General features: G+C 41.6%; 1 protein-coding gene and 1 long non-coding RNA gene across 2 annotated transcripts in view; one reads left to right on the forward strand and one right to left on the reverse strand.

Annotated features, from left to right (window-relative positions):
* LOC134648395 (uncharacterized) overlaps positions 1-19,077 on the reverse strand; it is a 120,147-nt gene that overhangs the window by 18,055 nt on the left and 83,015 nt on the right. The gene's annotated exons all lie outside the window — the stretch shown is intronic.
* LOC134648389 (NADH dehydrogenase [ubiquinone] flavoprotein 1, mitochondrial-like) lies at positions 1,004-12,569 on the forward strand. The gene is made up of 8 exons (XM_063502917.1): positions 1,004-1,120; positions 1,275-1,493; positions 1,858-2,150; positions 3,694-3,924; positions 4,595-4,827; positions 9,379-9,582; positions 10,155-10,222; positions 12,424-12,569. The coding sequence occupies exons 1-8, from the start codon at positions 1,072-1,074 to the stop codon at positions 12,561-12,563; spliced, it is 1,437 nt and encodes a 478-aa protein (XP_063358987.1). The 5' UTR covers positions 1,004-1,071; the 3' UTR covers positions 12,564-12,569.

The raw sequence follows: 19,077 nt of genomic DNA on the forward strand, positions 1-19,077 counted from the left end.
AGCCCTCAGAAACGTATTAACCCTTCGTATGTCTACTTACTGATTAGTGCGCACAAATGTAAGTCCATTGTTTAATACAAAAGGTTTAAATTCGTTCGCACTGATCAGTGCTAATACATACGAAGACATTGGCACTTTGTATAAAAAAAAAATAAAGTGCCCTCACTCGTGCGCGAATTACGGCGCGAATTGGCTCGAAGCCGCGAACGCAGGTGTGGAGTCGATTTCGCTGACTATCCTAAAACGTAGTGATTTAATTTTCTTTGGACTATCTTAGTCAAATCCAAACCAAATCCAAATCCAAAGTATAGTAGTCAAACTGCTTAGAGTGCTGATATTAGATAGGGATGAGATAGGGCCTCCTTGATAAGCGTGAATGCTGGCTGGTTACTTTGACGTTATCGCATCTATGACCAGAATTCAAGAAATAACATAGAAATAAATAACAAACTTTGATATACACCATTTTTGAAATCAGCAACTATTATTAATTATCTCATTATAATTTCTAAATTTTCGATTTATATACATATCGACATGACACTGGCTACTGTAATAAACGCCATTTAAAAAAAAAAAAAAAAAAAAAAAACGAGAAGAATGTCGCTGAAAGAAATTATCTCGTGGTAATAGGAAATACAAATGTAATACCTACCTACGTTTGTTCAGTACATGGGATTGTTTGGAAAATAGTAAGTCTAATATAATTGTATCTCCGGAAAAACGCACATAGTACCTAAATGTTTTACCTTTGAAATACATGGTCACGTCCGCCATTTACCATCCTCGACAACGTTAAAATGATTCATACAATAACGATTCATAATATTCATAGAACAACCAAAACATTACTCCAAAGTCTCCAAACTCCAAGCCCGCGTATTATAACAACTGTATCATCTTCCATGCCCACACGGGTGGTCACTTCCTTATCCGGTATGTTTGAATCATTGTTTTAAACGCCTTGGCTAGGCCAAAAAACTTGTATCTGAACGAAAGACACTTATATAGTCCGTAGCATATGTTTGGAATGACAGCTCCCTGATTTTTGGTCAGTTTTGTAATGTAAAAATGGCTGGTGCATTAGCGCGAGTTATTCAGGGAACGAAGGCTCACTTGGGTAAATAGACTCAAAACTGTAAAGCAAAGCTTTCGGTTCCTCAGTAGAAGCTTCTAGGGCAGTCACAACCTCTGTGATCGCACTGTGAAACCGTAGCCGTTTAGTGCGTAGTGCTGAATCTTACATAATGTTGACGTCTTGTGGTGTTTTCCAGGTGTAGTTGGGCCGCTGGTGAGCGTCAACAATGTGCCCGTGCGGTTCCAGCAGACGCAGGCTCCTCCGCAAAAGGCGAAATATGGGCCCCTGGCAGATGCCGACAGGGTTTTTACAAACTTGTACGGCCGACACGACTGGCGATTGAAGGGCGCCCTGAGTCGCGGCGATTGGTATTTGACTAAAGAAATCATCTTAAAGGGCACTGACTGGATTGTCAGTAAGTAGCTTAATAAATTGCCTTATGTGTATGTGTGTGTTCCATTTTTATATGAATATTCACTGTGTGGAGATTTTTATTGGTGGATTACTGCTGCATATTTAGATGATCTATAGGATTTGTTTTGGCATCAAATTTATAACAATTAGTCTATCATACTTTTATAACTAATACGGGACTTAATCGGGACTTAATCGCGTAAAACTTAAGTTTATTTTATGGCCTGACATTTCGAACCTGACGTTACGTTCGTGGTCACAGACAGACTGGCGAGTAATTGTAGTCTATCATGTCATAATACATTAAATGAATGAACAGTGTGTACTTCCAATTTATCAACTTACCTAAATTCTCAATTTCCCAGATGAAATGAAGAGCTCAGGTCTCCGTGGCCGCGGAGGCGCCGGTTTCCCCACCGGTATGAAATGGTCCTTCATGAACAAGCCTGCCGACGGCCGTCCCAAATACCTGGTAGTGAACGCTGACGAGGGAGAACCAGGCACCTGCAAGGACCGTGAGATCATGCGCCACGACCCGCACAAGCTGGTTGAGGGATGCCTGATTGCTGGGGCTTGTATGGGCGCGCAGGCTGCATATATTTATATTAGAGGAGAGTTTTACAATGAGGCTAGCAACCTGCAGGTGGCAATTGCTGAGGTAAGAGAAAACTGAATGTGTTTACCTAAAAACTATCTAACAAATAATGCCATTTTATTAATTATTTGTTTCTTTCCATCAGAGAAGCACTTGTGTTCATAAGGGTCCTTCTCTGATGGAAAGCCACATTTTATAAATATTATTATGTGGACAGAATGGTATTAGAGAAAAATATAATTATGGCTAATGGTAATTAGGATTATTAGGAATGGTCAGTTTTTCTCATGAACTCTAGGAAAAGTAGTCTATTGTCTTTTAAAAATAAACAAGCCAGTAGGATAAGTTCTACGGAACCTCTGGTGGAGTAGTCAGTTTGTATTGTACAGTACCGGCCTAAAATATATCACCTTCAGGTTTTTACGGAATACCTTTTCAGGGTTCCATAGTCAACTAGGAACCCTAAACAGGTTTGCCGTAAAAACTTGAATGTAATTTATTTTTGGCCAGTACTGTACATATGTATATTCTGGTCTGTGTTTGTACTAACCTCAGTATGGTATGACTGACAGATTGCATAGTATTTACCAGTGGAATAGAGTAATTATTGTCAATAATCATTAGTAATAATAATAACACATTTACTCTTGTAGCTTAATTACCAAACTGGATTCCATTGTTCTGAGAAAATTATCATCATGCCATACAATGATTGCTCAATTGGGTTGCAGTAATACAATGACAAATTAATTCTGAAGAAATGGATATACCCAACCTTGATAACTATTTTTTGTCACAGGTTTCAGTGATATTTTATCACTAAACCTCTGATGATAATTGCTAAACTTGTTAAGAGCCAACAGGAGTGGTCATTTCTCCATACAAACGTACTCGACTGTTTCCTCCGTGGGTTTTGAAGCTAGAGCAATGATTTTTTCAACACAGATTAATATTGTCAATATCTATGTCGGACCGTTTTGCTTTTTTTGATATTTTTGTTTTTTAAGGCGCTAGAGCCCTTCAAAAATGGCCAAAATGGCCTAATTGACTATGCCGCAATGAGAGGCGTGCTATTCAAAACTGATATCAATTAGTCAAAAAAGCAAAACGGTCCGACACAGATAATGTCATAATCATTTAGATTTCCAAATTTGGTTACGATTGGTTACGTTTTGGAGGAGGAAACAGCCGAGTACGAAACCTCGATTTTTGAGATTTTTACGCAGGACTTTTCGCCTTGTCCTTATCGCACTAGTTTTAGGAGCCGCTTCCGTTAGCGAGACGGGTATATTTACCTAAAATATTTAAATCTTAGCTCCTGTTGGCTCTTAACCTTCAGTATTTTTTTACTGTATGGTGACTGATTAAAAGCATCTGCGTCCGCGGCCTTAATGGGGTTGTCAATTGTCAAAGGTTGGCATAGATGACAGGGCAAGCTATGATGGCGCCATCTGCTAAATACTTCGACCATCCAACCCCATTGACCATTTGTCAACCGTTTTTCATCTAGATAAGACCTACTAGGACTAGGACTAGACTAGATTAGGATATAAGTGTTTTGCTGTTTGTACTAGCAAAATAGTCACAAAACTTGTATATTTTCCAGGCCTACCAAGCAGGTCTCATCGGCAAGAACGCTTGCGGCTCCGGATATGACTTCGACGTGTTCGTCCAGCGCGGCGCCGGAGCCTACATCTGCGGTGAAGAGACCGCACTCATCGAGTCCATTGAGGGGAAGCAGGGCAAGCCGAGGCTGAAGCCTCCGTTCCCCGCTGATGTTGGTCTGTTCGGGTGCCCGACTACTGTCAACAATGTGGAGACTATTGCTGTTGCACCAGTAAGTTGCATTTTATATTGTGACGATTTTTTTCGACAGAGGCCGAAGTGTTAGCGCTCATTTACACGGCGCGCAAACTCTGATACGATTTTAGTTACATTGCGGACTATTGAGGTTACATCAATTTAGCCGAACGATCAAATGACCCAATGTATTCAAACTCGCATGTGAGTTCTCGCCCCATCTAAATGAGCCCTTAGGCACGTAATTTGACCACCTACAGGTATAGTGAAGGGAGGAAGATGGAAGGAAGACATATTAACATCCGCGGGATACATTACAGAGCTACAAAAGTAAGCAACATCTGAAGAGCTTTGAGTGATATTGCCTTTATCTACTTTTATTTAAAAAAAAAATGCATTTTCTGTCCGAAATCACCATTCGGTAAAGTGCTGATACGAATACCATAAAATAACAGCATTTTAACTGTTATGTGATAAAATTTTCTTCAAGTTATACGTAGATGTATAATAAGATTTAGTTAGTTATATTCAGAATGCAGTAAAATAACACTATTTGCTCTTTCAATTGTGTTTTATCACGGTCATTACCATTAAAAAGTAAAAAAAAAGTAAAGTAAAAAAAAAGTCATTTATTGTCGCAAAACATAAAAAAAAAGACAATTAGCACATAAGTCCAAATAAATTGAACATTTTCTTCCGTCTTCCAGTCAATCCTCCGCCGCGGCGGCGCCTGGTTCGCCTCCTTCGGCCGCCAGCGTAACTCTGGCACCAAGCTATTCAACATCTCCGGCCACGTCAACACTCCCTGCACCGTCGAGGAGGAGATGAGCATCCCTCTGAGGGAACTGCTTGAGAGACACGCTGGTGGCATCATTGGAGGCTGGGATAATCTGTTGGCAGTTATCCCTGGGGGGTCTTCCACCCCGCTGATTCCTAAAGAGTGAGTTATATAACAAGTTCTCTTCAAGACATCATCCCAGGGCCCATATTTCTTGCACACCAGCTTTTAGAGTGTAACTCCGGCACCACGCTGTTCCACATCTCTGGACACGTCAACACTTGAAGAGGAGATGAGCATCCCTCTGAGGGAACTGCTTGAGAGACACGCTGGTGGCATCATTGGAGGTTGGGATAATCTGTTGGCAGTTATACCTGGAGGGTCTTCCACCCTGCTGATTCCTAAAGAGTAAGTTATCTCTTCAAGGCATTTCCCAGGACCCATATTGCTTGCACACCAGCTTTTAGAGTGTAACTCCAGCACCAAGCTGTTCAACATCTCCGGCCACGTCAACACTCCCTGCACCGTCGAGGAGGAGATGAGCATTCCTCTGAGAGAACTACTGGAGAGACACGCCGGTGGCATCATTGGAGGCTGGGATAATCTGCTGGCAGTTATCCCTGGAGGGTCTTCCACCCCGCTGATTCCTAAAGAGTAAGTTAAATAGCAAGTTCTCTTCAAGACATCATCCCAGGACCCATACTACTTGCACACCAGCTTATAGAGTGTAACTCCGACATCAAGCTGTTCAACATCTTCGGTCACGTCAACACTTCCTGCACCGTCGAGGAGATGAGCATCCCTCTAAGGGAACTGCTTGAGAGACACGCCGGTGGCATCATTGGAGGCTGGGATAATCTGCTGGCAGTTATCCCTGGAGGGTCTTCCACCCCGCTGATTCCTAAAGAGTAAGTTAAATAGCAAGTTCTCTTAAAGACATCATCCCAGGACCCATACTACTTGCACACCAGCTTATAGAGTGTAACTCCGGCATCAAGCTGTTCAACATCTTCGGTCACGTCAACACTCCCTGCACCGTCGAGGAGATGAGCATCCCTCTAAGGGAACTGCTTGAGAGACACGCCGGTGGCATCATTGGAGGCTGGGATAATCTGTTGGCAGTTATCCCTGGGGGGTCTTCCACCCCGCTGATTCCTAAAGAGTGAGTTATATAACAAGTTCTCTTCAAGACATCATCCCAGGGCCCATATTTCTTGCACACCAGCTTTTAGAGTGTAACTCCGGCACCACGCTGTTCCACATCTCTGGACACGTCAACACTTGAAGAGGAGATGAGCATCCCTCTGAGGGAACTGCTTGAGAGACACGCTGGTGGCATCATTGGAGGTTGGGATAATCTGTTGGCAGTTATACCTGGAGGGTCTTCCACCCTGCTGATTCCTAAAGAGTAAGTTATCTCTTCAAGGCATTTCCCAGGACCCATATTGCTTGCACACCAGCTTTTAGAGTGTAACTCCAGCACCAAGCTGTTCAACATCTCCGGCCACGTCAACACTCCCTGCACCGTCGAGGAGGAGATGAGCATTCCTCTGAGAGAACTACTGGAGAGACACGCCGGTGGCATCATTGGAGGCTGGGATAATCTGCTGGCAGTTATCCCTGGAGGGTCTTCCACCCCGCTGATTCCTAAAGAGTAAGTTAAATAGCAAGTTCTCTTCAAGACATCATCCCAGGACCCATACTACTTGCACACCAGCTTATAGAGTGTAACTCCGACATCAAGCTGTTCAACATCTTCGGTCACGTCAACACTTCCTGCACCGTCGAGGAGATGAGCATCCCTCTAAGGGAACTGCTTGAGAGACACGCCGGTGGCATCATTGGAGGCTGGGATAATCTGCTGGCAGTTATCCCTGGAGGGTCTTCCACCCCGCTGATTCCTAAAGAGTAAGTTAAATAGCAAGTTCTCTTAAAGACATCATCCCAGGACCCATACTACTTGCACACCAGCTTATAGAGTGTAACTCCGGCATCAAGCTGTTCAACATCTTCGGTCACGTCAACACTTCCTGTACCGTCGAGGAGATGAGCATCCCTCTAAGGGAACTGCTTGAGAGACACGCCGGTGGCATCATTGGAGGCTGGGATAATCTGCTGGCAGTTATCCCTGGAGGGTCTTCCACCCCGCTAATTCCTAAAGAGTAAGTTAAATAGCAAGTTCTCTTAAAGACATCATCCCAGGACCCATACTACTTGCACACCAGCTTTTAGAGTGTAACTCCGGCACCACGCTGTTCCACATCTCTGGACACGTCAACACTCGAAGAGGAGATGAGCATTCCTCTAAGGGTACTGCTTGAGAGACACGCTGGTGGCATCATTGGAGGCTGGGATAATCTGTTGGCAGTTATCCCTGGAGGGTCTTCCACCCCGCTGATTCCTAAAGAGTAAGTTAAATAGCAAGTTCTCTTAAAGACATCATCCCAGGACCCATACTACTTGCATACCAGCTTATAGAGTGTAACTCCGGCATCAAGCTGTTCAACATCTTCGGTCACGTCAACACTTCCTGTACCGTCGAGGAGATGAGCATCCCTCTAAGGGAACTGCTTGAGAGACACGCCGGTGGCATCATTGGAGGCTGGGATAATCTGCTGGCAGTTATCCCTGGAGGGTCTTCCACCCCGCTAATTCCTAAAGAGTAAGTTAAATAGCAAGTTCTCTTAAAGACATCATCCCAGGACCCATACTACTTGCACACCAGCTTTTAGAGTGTAACTCCGGCACCACGCTGTTCCACATCTCTGGACACGTCAACACTCGAAGAGGAGATGAGCATTCCTCTAAGGGTACTGCTTGAGAGACACGCTGGTGGCATCATTGGAGGCTGGGATAATCTGTTGGCAGTTATCCCTGGAGGGTCTTCCACCCCGCTGATTCCTAAAGAGTAAGTTAAATAGCAAGTTCTCTTAAAGACATCATCCCAGGACCCATACTACTTGCATACCAGCTTATAGAGTGTAACTCCAGCACCAAGCTGTTCAACATCTCTGGCCACGTCAACACTCCCTGCACCGTCGAGGAAGAGATGAGCATTCCTCTGAGGGAACTGCTTGAGAGACACGCTGGTGGCATCATTGGAGGCTGGGATAATCTGCTGGCAGTTATCCCTGGAGGGTCTTCCACCCCGCTGATTCCTAAAGAGTAAGTTATCTCTTCAAGGCATTTCCCAGGACCCATATTGCTTGCATGCCAGCTTTTAGAGTGTAACTCCGGCACCAAGCTGTTCAACATCTCCGGCCACGTCAACACTCCCTGCACCGTCGAGGAGGAGATGAGCATCCCTCTGAGGGAACTGCTGGAGAGACACGCCGGTGGCATCATTGGAGGCTGGGATAATCTGCTGGCAGTTATCCCTGGGGGGTCTTCCACCCCGCTGATTCCTAAAGAGTGAGTTATATAGCATGTTATCTCTTCAAGGCATTTTCCCAGGGACCATATTGTTTGCACGCCAGCCTGAGGGAACTGCTTGAGAGACACGCTGGTGGCATCATTGGAGGCTGGGATAATCTGCTGGCAGTTATCCCTGGGGGGTCTTCTACCCCGCTGATTCCTAAAGAGTAAGTTATATAGCAAGTTCTCTTCAAGACATTCCAGGACCCATACTACTTGCACACCAGCTTATAGAGTGTAACTCCGGCACCACGCTGTTCCACATCTCTGGACACGTCAACACTCGAAGAGGAGATGAGCATCCCTCTGAGAGAGCTGCTTAAGAGACACGCCGGTGCCATCATTGGAGGCTGGGATAATCTGCTGGCAGTTATCCCTGGAGGGTCTTCCACCCCGCTGATTCCTAAAGAGTGAGTTATATAGCAAGTTCTCTTCAAGACCATCCCAAGGCCCATATTTCTTGCACACCAGCTATTAGAGTGTAACTCCGGCACCACGCTGTTCCACATCTCTGGACACGTCAACACTCGAAGAGGAGATGAGCATCCCTCTGAGAGAGCTGCTTAAGAGACACGCTGGTGGCATCATTGGAGGCTGGGATAATCTGTTGGCAGTTATCCCTGGGGGGTCTTCCACCCCGCTGATTCCTAAAGAGTGAGTTATATAGCATGTTATCTCTTCAAGGCATTTTCCCAGGGACCATATTGTTTGCACGCCAGCCTGAGGGAACTGCTTGAGAGACACGCTGGTGGCATCATTGGAGGCTGGGATAATCTGTTGGCGGTTATCCCTGGAGGGTCTTCCACCCCGCTGATTCCTAAAGAGTGAGTTTTTTATACCAGAAGATCCATAATTTTCCAATGTCTTGCGATTCGAGCGACGTTAACCGATATGTTGCTTCTGGTGCCGAAATTTAGCTAGCAGCTTAGAGCTAAGCTGGAACAATTCCAATGGTGTTATGGTGTTGATAAGTGATTTCAGCAATGCAAGTTGCTATTCAATAACAAAATTGTATTCTGGTCACAATTGGCAACAATATTACTAAAATTAGTTTTAATGTAGTCTCGCGATTTGTTCGAATTACTTGAAGAATAAGGCCCAGTTGCACCAACCACATTTGACAGACTGATCAACGTCAGCCGGCGCGCCCCGGCGCTGTACTATGAAACTTTCCATACATAAAAATTTAGCGAACTCTTTAACGATACGAACAGTTTGGTGACCCTAAGTCGCGCTACAAACTTCCATCTGTTCATAAATTCTTTACTGAAGATTTTAAACAAAGCATTTATTTCCCAGCGTATGCGAGACAGTGCTAATGGACTTCGACGGTCTCGTAGCGGCCCAGACCTCGCTCGGCACGGCGGCCATCATCGTGATGAACAAACAGACGGACATAGTGAAGGCCATCGCGCGCCTGCTCATGTTCTACGCGCACGAGTCCTGCGGGCAGTGCACGCCGTGCCGCGAGGGCGTGGGCTGGATGAAGAAGATCATATACAGGTAAGTTAGTCTGCCATGGTTTATTTATTTATTTATTTAAACTTTATTGCACAAAATACAAATAAAATGTACAAATGGCGGACTTAATGCCTAAAGGCATTCTCTACCAGTCAACCATAGGGCTAAACATAGATGATGACATTTCACAGATGATGTATTTCTGTTGCCGCTATAACAACAAATACTAAAAACAGAATAAAATAAAGATTTAAGTGGGGCTCCCATACAACAAACGTGATTTTTGACCGAAGTTAAGCAACGTCGGGCGGGGTCAGTACTTGGATGGGTGACCGTTTTTTTGCTTGTTTTGCTCTATTTTTTGTTGATGGTGCGGAACCCTCCGTGCGCGAGTCCGACTCGCACTTGGCCGGTTTTTTTATTCCTTAGGATGGTATTCCATCTGTCCAATATCTTGGTCCAATGTGTATTTCCATCTCATCATGTTTATAATTAATGAGAGAGTGAGACGCAATGCACATTGGACAAAGAAATTGTACAGGTGGAAAAACATCCTTAGATTGATATGATAGTCAAATAGTTATAAATTATTTAATTTTAATTACCTTTTTCAGATTTGTTGACGGCAACGCTTCACCGAAAGAAATCGACATGTTGTGGGAGCTTTCCAAACAGATTGAAGGTGAGATAATTTGTATAACGGTTAAGGTTCAGTAGGTTTGCCGAAAACCGTGCCGTTGCCAAAAAATATGAATAGCAATCTTGAGGCCTATCTCTAGTTACTTCATCGACTTGCAATACAAGCGGATGTCACTTTGACAGCTTTTGTTAGAACGGGACTTCCACTTGAATTGCAAGTTACAGCTTTTGAGAAACAGGCCCCTGAACTCACGGCACCTTAAGGGCTGATTTAGACGGCGCGCGAACGCGATTTTAGTTACATTGCGGACTGTTTGGCTACGTCCAATTCAACCGACCGATCAAAACCCGCAATGTAATGAAACTCGCATGCGAGTTCTCGCCATAGATATGTTATACTCATACTTGAGGAGCACAAAAAATACTTCCATATTTATTTCTGTGCCTACGAAGAAATCTGTTATTTTTGATTAATTTTCTCATTCCATCTTTGTCTCACTCGTTGTTGAACATAAGGCCGTCTCTTTCTCTTTCGGTGTGCGGGAGCTCGTTAACACGTGCACATTTATCGCTTGTCCAGCCGCGTCTAAAGGCAACTTGTCCAATTTGTCACAAGTTAAGCGCTTCAATTTTGGAACGCCTATAACCTATCTTGAGTTATAAATCATTGCCTTGAGCCACAAAACAGATACAGTACAGAAGTCAATCACATGTATGTACTTCACTTTTCATACCTACGCTCGGCGGTCGCTCTAGGGTTGTCAACTATGACTTATGCACAAAAAAACTATCGTGGTAGTGGCACTCGTATCTAGTAGTGGCCGGGCGGGGTGCTTACCTACCTACCTAACTGTCTGTTTAACGTTAAAACGAACCATCGAAATACAAGCAGATACCTACTTACCTTTCTGAAACCACTGGTAGCTTAAAAAACGACAATTCACCGTTTAATGTTGAATTTAAACAACCGTCCACTGAACAGTTGTAATAACTTTATTTTTGTTTCTCCATTATTGCACAAAAAAGTTCACAGACGCGTGTCTCAAGCGGTTGACACTCGCGCTCGGACTGGTCCCAACCGGTCCGAGATATCGTGTCCGTGAGCAGTGTCTATGTGTGCGTTGCTCGAGCGCACTTTGTATGTAGATTGATTTCTGTACTGTATCTGTTTTGTTTCTCCATTATTGCACAAAAAAGTTGACAGACACGTGTCTCAAGCGGATGGCACTCGCGCTCGGACTGGTCCCAACCGGTCCGAGATATCGTGTCCGTGAGCAGTGTCTATGTGTGCGTTGCTCGAGCGCACTTTGTATGTAGATTGATTTCTGTACTGTATCTGTTTTGTTTCTCCATTATTGCACAAAAAAGTTCACAGACGCGTGTCTCAAGCGGATGGCACTCGCGCTCGCACTGGTCCCAACCGGTCCGAGATATCGTGTCCGTGAGCAGTGTCTATGTGTGCGTTGCTCGAGCGCACTTTGTATGTAGATTGATTTCTGTACTGTATCTGTTTTGTTTCTCCATTATTGCACAAAAAAGTTGACAGACGCGTGTCTCAAGCGGATGGCACTCGCGCTCGGACTGGTCCCAACCGGTCCGAGATATCGTGTCCGTGAGCAGTGTCTATGTGTGCGTTGCTCGAGCGCACTTTGTATGTAGATTGATTTCTGTACTGTATCTGTTTTGTTTCTCCATTATTGCACAAAAAAGTTCACAGACGCGTGTCTCAAGCGGATGGCACTCGCGCTCGCACTGGTCCCAACCGGTCCGAGATATCGTGTCCGTGAGCAGTGTCTATGTGTGCGTTGCTCGAGCGCACTTTGTATGTATATTGATTTCTGTACTGTATCTGTTTTGTGCTATAACCTATCTTGAGTTATACTGGGTCAACCAAATCTTGTCAGTAGAAAAAGGCGGCAAATTTGAAAAATGTAGGCGCGAAGGGATATCGTTCCATAGAAAATTTGAATTTCGCGCCTTTTTTACTGTCAGGATTTGGTTGACCATCTATATAAATCATTGCCTTGAGCCCTAACTGTATGTATGACGTCACGTTCAAATTAACTCCTCCTTCTACATAGTTATAATTAAACATATATATATTTATACAGTCAGCAACCCTATTGGACTTATGTGCTTATTGTGTCTTTTTTCTTTTTCCTTGTTGTTTTATTTTGTTACTGTGTTTTGCGACAATAAATGACTTTTTATTATTTTTTTTTTTTTTTATGCTTGTATTTCTAGGGCACACGATCTGCGCGCTAGCGGACGGTGCGGCGTGGCCCATTCAGGGGCTCATCCGGCACTTCAGGCCGGAGCTGGAGCGCCGCATGGCCGCGCACGCCGCCGCCCACGGGCCTAGCAAGGCCGAGCGGACCTACTAGACCACCTACAACCACAGACAATCATATAGACCAGGGATGTTGCGAATATCCGCATCCGCATCCGCGGAACTTCCGCATTATTGTCAACATCCGCATCCGCATAAAATCGATGCGGATTTAATGCGGATGCGGATGCGGAACAGTTCGGTACAGGAACGTCTTAGCATCGGCGTAAGTGCTAGACTGCTCGGTAATTTAGTCATTAGCCAAAAAACCTATTAGAAATTAGCAGTCAAGCGTGAGTGGGACTTAACGTACGGAACCCCTGAAACGCGAGTCCGACTCGCAATTGGCCGGTTTTTTGAAATAAAAATGACTAAAATGTAATATTTGACGTATTTTATGTACCTATCTTGACATCCGCACCCGCATCCGCATCCGCGGATGTGAGCCTTTAAAAATCCGCATCCGCGGATGTCAAAAAATCGGCATCCGCAACATCCCTGCTCTAGACATAGGATAGTCGCGCTACCCCCTCTGCCACACATACGGTAGCGTTACTCCATCTTCGAGTCAATCCCGTGCCGTGATTGGTGTCTTTGAACGAACCAATCACGGCACGGGATTCGCTCACCTCGTCCCCCCGTATTTTTGGCAGCATCGGTTTCATGAAATAATTGGTCTAAGCTCAGTCTAGAGGTTGGATTGTCAGTGCCTACAACTAACCTAACATCTTAGACAAATCACCGACTCGTCCAATCACTCCGGCAGACCAATTTGTCGGGTCTCTATTGTTTCCCAAATAGTTTTAAGCCATGTATTGTTTGCCCGCATTTTCGTTAGTCATAATTCATTTGGTTCAGAAACGCGTCACTTTTCAGGATTGCCATAAAACAAACCTAACCTATCTATAGAATGACCTAACGAAAATACTGAAATATTAACGGTTTCAGTTTTATGACTAATGATAATATGACAAACAATACATTATGACTTAAAACTTGAAAAACAGCGGGACCCCCAATTTGTCGGCAACAGGGAATATTACGCGTAACTCTGCGTAGGGGGCGCCACTCCCACAATAAGTCACGATCTAAGGGTTTACCGCAAACGAGGGTCTAAATTTTGTTATCTAACCTCTCTAGCACTCTTGCATATTCGAGCGATAAAGAGGCAGTTAGCCGAGTTTCGATTACGCGTTTCCCGGTAGGCCCTTTGTAAACAAACCGCCTTGATGTATCAATGTCATATTTAATCGTCTGTGAAAACTTGTCAAAAAACAGTTTAACCTTTTGGACGCCAATGACCGATATATCCGCACCGTAGGTTCAACGCCAAAGACCGATTAATCGGTCACAGACCACAGAGCAACATCGACCTACGTGCATATACATACAGTTCAACTTCAGTTTTGACACTTCAATGATGTGGCGTCTGAGTAACAGCGTTTGTGTTTGACACGGCGTGGAAAAGGTTAAGGTGGTATTCCATCTGTCCAATGAGTATTGCATCTCACATTTTGCTTTAATGCGAGAGTGAGACGCACTGACATTGGACAAAGAAATTGGACAGGTGGAATTCCACCCTTATACATCCTTTGCCTTAAACAGTATTTTGACAAGTTTCTACAGAAAAAATATGACATTGACCCATCAAAGCTGTGTGTTAGTGGCGCCCCCTACGCAGAGTTTTGCGTAATATTCCCTATAAATGTAGGCGCGAAGGATCGTTGAATTTTGCGCCGTTTTCCGAAAAATTGTAATATAGAAAACATACTTTTTTCCGTAAATTATTGGCCTTTTGTCATGTTATAATAATTACTGAGCATATTAGTAAATAATTTAATAATATATGTTATGTTTTTCTATTGTTTTCTGACTCACGAGACGGAATAACATCAAGACAAGAAGTAGTTGATCCATCAATATAAGATGAGGTGGTGGCGTTAGCAGCTGTCGTAGCATAAGTAAACATCAATTTTTTTTGTATATAATCAAAATCAAACTATGAAAATTGAAATTTATTATTACAGACAGTTTCAAACAACAAGTCATAAGTTTTTAATTATTGGTCCGATCGAAATAATCAAAATCGTCCATTTTCATTTTTGATAGCGCCAAGAAGGGTTATTTCCACTAGTTACCACTAAGTTGTACTACTGGGAATTTTTTTCCCACCTTTTACCACTGGTAACTACTGGGAAAAATTATTAAATTATTCCCAGTAGTTACCACCAAAATTTTGTTAGAGTTAAATACTAATAAAAACTTTATAAAATAGTATAGTATAAATATAGAGTGATTTAATAAACGATTATAAGTCGATTAGTGTTTTAGTAAACTGCCTTAAACGTGACCAAGAATATTGAAACAGTTTAACCGGTACTAGTACAAAAACTATAAAATATGTAAGATAAATTTAATAATCCATTTAGATTATTTTTCAAGTAATTTTATTAGGTACCGTAGAGTTTCCTATCTTCACCTGGGTTTTGAGACTTTTCCTAAAAAATCTCTCAAATTTGAAAGCATTTTAATCCGTTAAGGCGAAAAAACGTTTTTTAGTGTTCCTAACTATCAGTATTCACAATTGAAACTTTGAATTTCATTGGTTAAGTTGGTAAAAAATTGCCTCAAAGGCAATAGGCGATGTTTGGGTATTTTTCCCAATCTTCGCCTACGGCATGCTTTACCGCTAATAATACACTTTTCTGTGACTAACACATGTTAAGTCGTATCTATTTGGAATGTGCTACTATACTATGAACCTTAATTACACCAGACTAGCCATATTTTAAAAAAACGGTGTAGTAGGCGAAGTTTAGTAACAGTCTGAAGTTGGTTTCATACATTTTCTATAACGAAGCTAGGGCTGCCAAAAATTAACCAACATGCCAAATAAAGGGGAGTAATGGTTTATAAGTAAAAAAATTATCATTTTTAACAAAAATATTTAATATTTAAACAAAAAACGTATCTTTTTTCACTTATTATTCTTATCTTAATTGAGATATGTTTATATGCTATAGTTGTTCACGAAAGCTAAGGTTGTTAATAATTTGGCAAGAAAAATCTTATTTAGATATACCTACTTATTTACGATGTTCAATTGTTCATACCACTTCCTGGGATGAAATAAATCTACACATATTTTTTAGGCATAGCATAATCTACTTATTGACTTTCCTCCAAATCGTTAAAGCCATATCCGAAAAACCAAATACACTCAGCAGCAGAAGTTGCTAAGCGGGCGAGGTGTGGTAGTGGTGGTGGTGGAGGAGGTGGACGTTAAACATTAAAGTCACGTCAATATCATTTTGAACACCTGGCTCGCTGAGCAACTTCTGTTGCTGACTGTACAAAAATATTTAAATTTGGAAACAAGTAATGCCATCCACCACCAATAGGGTATTTGACTACTAGTCAAATCAGTTTCTTTTTTCGAACTGTCAAAACGATTTTGCTACTATGGGGTTTATTATGTAACATTAGCATGTGACGTCACAATCAAGTTACCTATTGTTTATAGTTTTATACCGGTTTTAAAATATAAATTGTGTCTAAAAAATAACTGCTGTCTACGTTTCTCCTAACCTAACCTTATGATGCTTTATTTCATGCATGGTGTAAAATAATTTATTTGAAATACTTACAGTCAAATACCCTATTAATGTGGTAAAACAAATTTGACAACCCTAGGGGTAGGCGAAATTTGGCAACAAGATGGACGCAAAGTACCTTCACCAATGTTTTATCCAATTGTGACTTCTAAACATAAGCTAGCCATTAAATAATAGTTTCATATGAAAAAGAAATAGTTATAATATATAATCATGTAAGGAGTTTAACATTACCTGGTCTGTATCACTGTTAAAAACCGAAGTTCAAACACTGGCTTAAAAAAACGTGTGGTCGGCGTCGCGAAAAAACCTCACTGAACGTAAACTGTGTGAAGTTAGCCGCAGATTGTTCGAAGAATGTTGACACCCGTAAAAAATACTTTGTATTTAGTAGTTTTATGTAAGGCTTACATTAGAAACATTTTGTTAATGGCAACTTTTGTCAAAGTAGGCGAAAATAGGGAGCCCAGGCAAAGATACGAAACTCTACGGTAATTCAAAATAACTATATATTTATACTATACTATTTTTATACTGTTTTTATTAGTATTTAACTCTAACAAAATTTAGGTGGTAACTACTGGGAATAAAAATTCCCAGTAGTTACCACTAAACCGAGTTGGTGGTAACTACTGGGAATAATTTTTCCCAGTAGTTATAGCCTGACCAGTAATATATGATAATTGTCAAGAGGGCGCTGTTATTCTCATGTATAGGGTGACAATTCAGTGTAGTATGAAAAAATTAGTTCCAGTGAAATTCCGCAACATGGCGCACCCTCAATAGATCCTGGTTCACCTATACCAGTGGTAAAAGGTGGAAAAAAAAATTCAGTAGTTACCACTGGTAACAACTTGGTGGTAACTAGTGGGAATAATCCGCCAAGAATGAGTCTAACTAAAGCTACAGAATTATTCGTCAAGAATCAAAGCGAAATCAAATTAAATGCTTTATTATACTGTTATGATTTTGCAAGACAGAAATAGTTTACAATATAAACATGAGGTTTTCTGTCCCACAAATAACAAGACCACAACAAGACACTTCGCCAAGTGACATGTTATCACTACATAGTATAAACCAAAGTCGCTTCCCGCTGTCTGTCTGTCCCTATGTATGCTTAGATCTTTAAAACTACGCATGGATTTAGATGCGGTTTTTTTAAATAGATTCAAGAGGAAGGTTATGTATAATTTGTTAACCCGTGCGAAGCCGGGGCGGGTCGCTAGTTTATAATAAATTTGATGTGATCTGCGCTGCGCTCCGCCTTTAACGTTATGAAGTTAAAACTATGCTCATAAAAATACAAGTTACTGTTTATTATACTATTATCCTATCCTTCACCTTCACCCTTTGACCGCCACACAGTCTGCCATATCTGACAAAGGTTACACCACAAAATGAACCTTTTTATATTATAATAATGAACTATAGAGTGTTATATAAAATAGTCATGACGGTCAAAAGGGGCACAGCGGTATACAGAACTTGTTTTTTTTTTTTTTTTTTTTTTTGCCTGTGTGTTTGTTTTTTGTGTTATCATGACTAGACAGTTTCTTTATCGACGGTTTTGCGTCAATGCGATAAGCTAGATTTTAAATCGCGTGCATTGTGCCATGCAAAAATATATTACAAGCGCTAATAAGCGCTAGGATAAAAATATCCTTATTATACCAGATAATGGAGTTTACATATATCTAATCTAGTTTCCGCTGTGCTTTTACCTGCCATTGTGTATGATTGATCTGATTATGGGGGACTCTTGATACATTTGAAGACATATATAGGAGAAGAGCTTAGATACAAAAAAAAAAACCTCTCAACATTGGTCGCGGTCTATATTTGAAGACAAAAATTCACTTTTACAGCATATCAAGTCATCCAAAGTGACGATTGGAATCATACTTGGTCAAACAAATCTTGTCAGTAGAGAGTAGGCGGCAAATTTGAAAAATCGCGGGTTCGCAACACTACGTTTCCTAGGGATACCATCTTAGAGCAACCATACATTAGTTTGCTTTACATTGCTACTGAAGTACTGACAGTCATACTTACATATTTAGTTGATGGCGAGTACACGTCTTGGAAATACCTATTACGACTTCAGGGTGTCCTGGACTTTGAAAGGGTTACTTCGGTTCGGTTGCTGTTTTTACAGTATTTAAAAATTGAAGACACGAGTTGGTGGCATTATTTATACGTGGATAAGGTAGTTTAGTGTAATTTTTATTATTATAAATCAAATGGAAATAAAATGTTACTGTGATGCCGATTTATAATTTTTTATTGACCCTGTTATATCAATTTTAAGTAACTTAAGAATATTACAGATTAGAACTCAAGATTATGACAGTAGAATGTTAAGTAGCATTTTTAGAGTGTATTTTTTTCATTAAAAAAATGTAGCGATTTATATACCTATATTTTTTTTTTATTTAACTCGCTTGACATACTTTTGTATTATACGACTTTTATGGACTAACTAAAGCACAACATAGTACATAATTCATAAAGCAGTTGAGTAATCGACTGTTTTGCTTTGTGATATGGTTTAATTTTGATTGGCAAATAAGTAACTAAACTCCGCCAGTTATTGGCAATGGCAATACCACGCAATACTAATATGGCTACTTAGGAGACTAGAAAAAGCGGTCCCAAGCCACAGAATAACTAATAGTAGGTACTACCGTACAGAAAATTCACTCCTTCACAAAAGTCAGATTTAGGTATAAAATTACACCTATATCGCCGCCTGCAAGCAAAATTGAAACTTATAACCGCGCACGAATCGTGAATCTCCTTTGCGCGCTGCAGTTTTATGACCGAGCTGTGAGTGTCGGCACGGGGTTATCACTTGACAAGTTTTTATACCTAAAGTCTATTTTTTATTCGGTAGACTAAAATGACATTTCATAGTATGAACATCATGTGTCATTTCATACTATGAAATGTCAT

The sequence above is a fragment of the Cydia amplana genome, chromosome 5, assembly GCF_948474715.1.
Source record: "Cydia amplana chromosome 5, ilCydAmpl1.1, whole genome shotgun sequence".
Classification (NCBI taxonomy): domain Eukaryota; kingdom Metazoa; phylum Arthropoda; class Insecta; order Lepidoptera; family Tortricidae; genus Cydia; species Cydia amplana.

What these genes read in the sequence shown, in the direction of transcription:
- LOC134648389 (XM_063502917.1), top strand. Translation starts at nt 1,072, where the DNA reads ATGGCTGGTGCATTAGCGCGAGTTATTCAGGGAACGAAGGCTCACTTG. An exon ending in GGGAACGAAGGCTCACTTGG is followed by an intron (nt 1,121 to 1,274) that starts GTAAATAGACTC and finishes GGTGTTTTCCAG; the next exon opens with GTGTAGTTGGGCCGCTGGTG. An exon ending in GGGCACTGACTGGATTGTCA is followed by an intron (nt 1,494 to 1,857) that starts GTAAGTAGCTTA and finishes TCAATTTCCCAG; the next exon opens with ATGAAATGAAGAGCTCAGGT.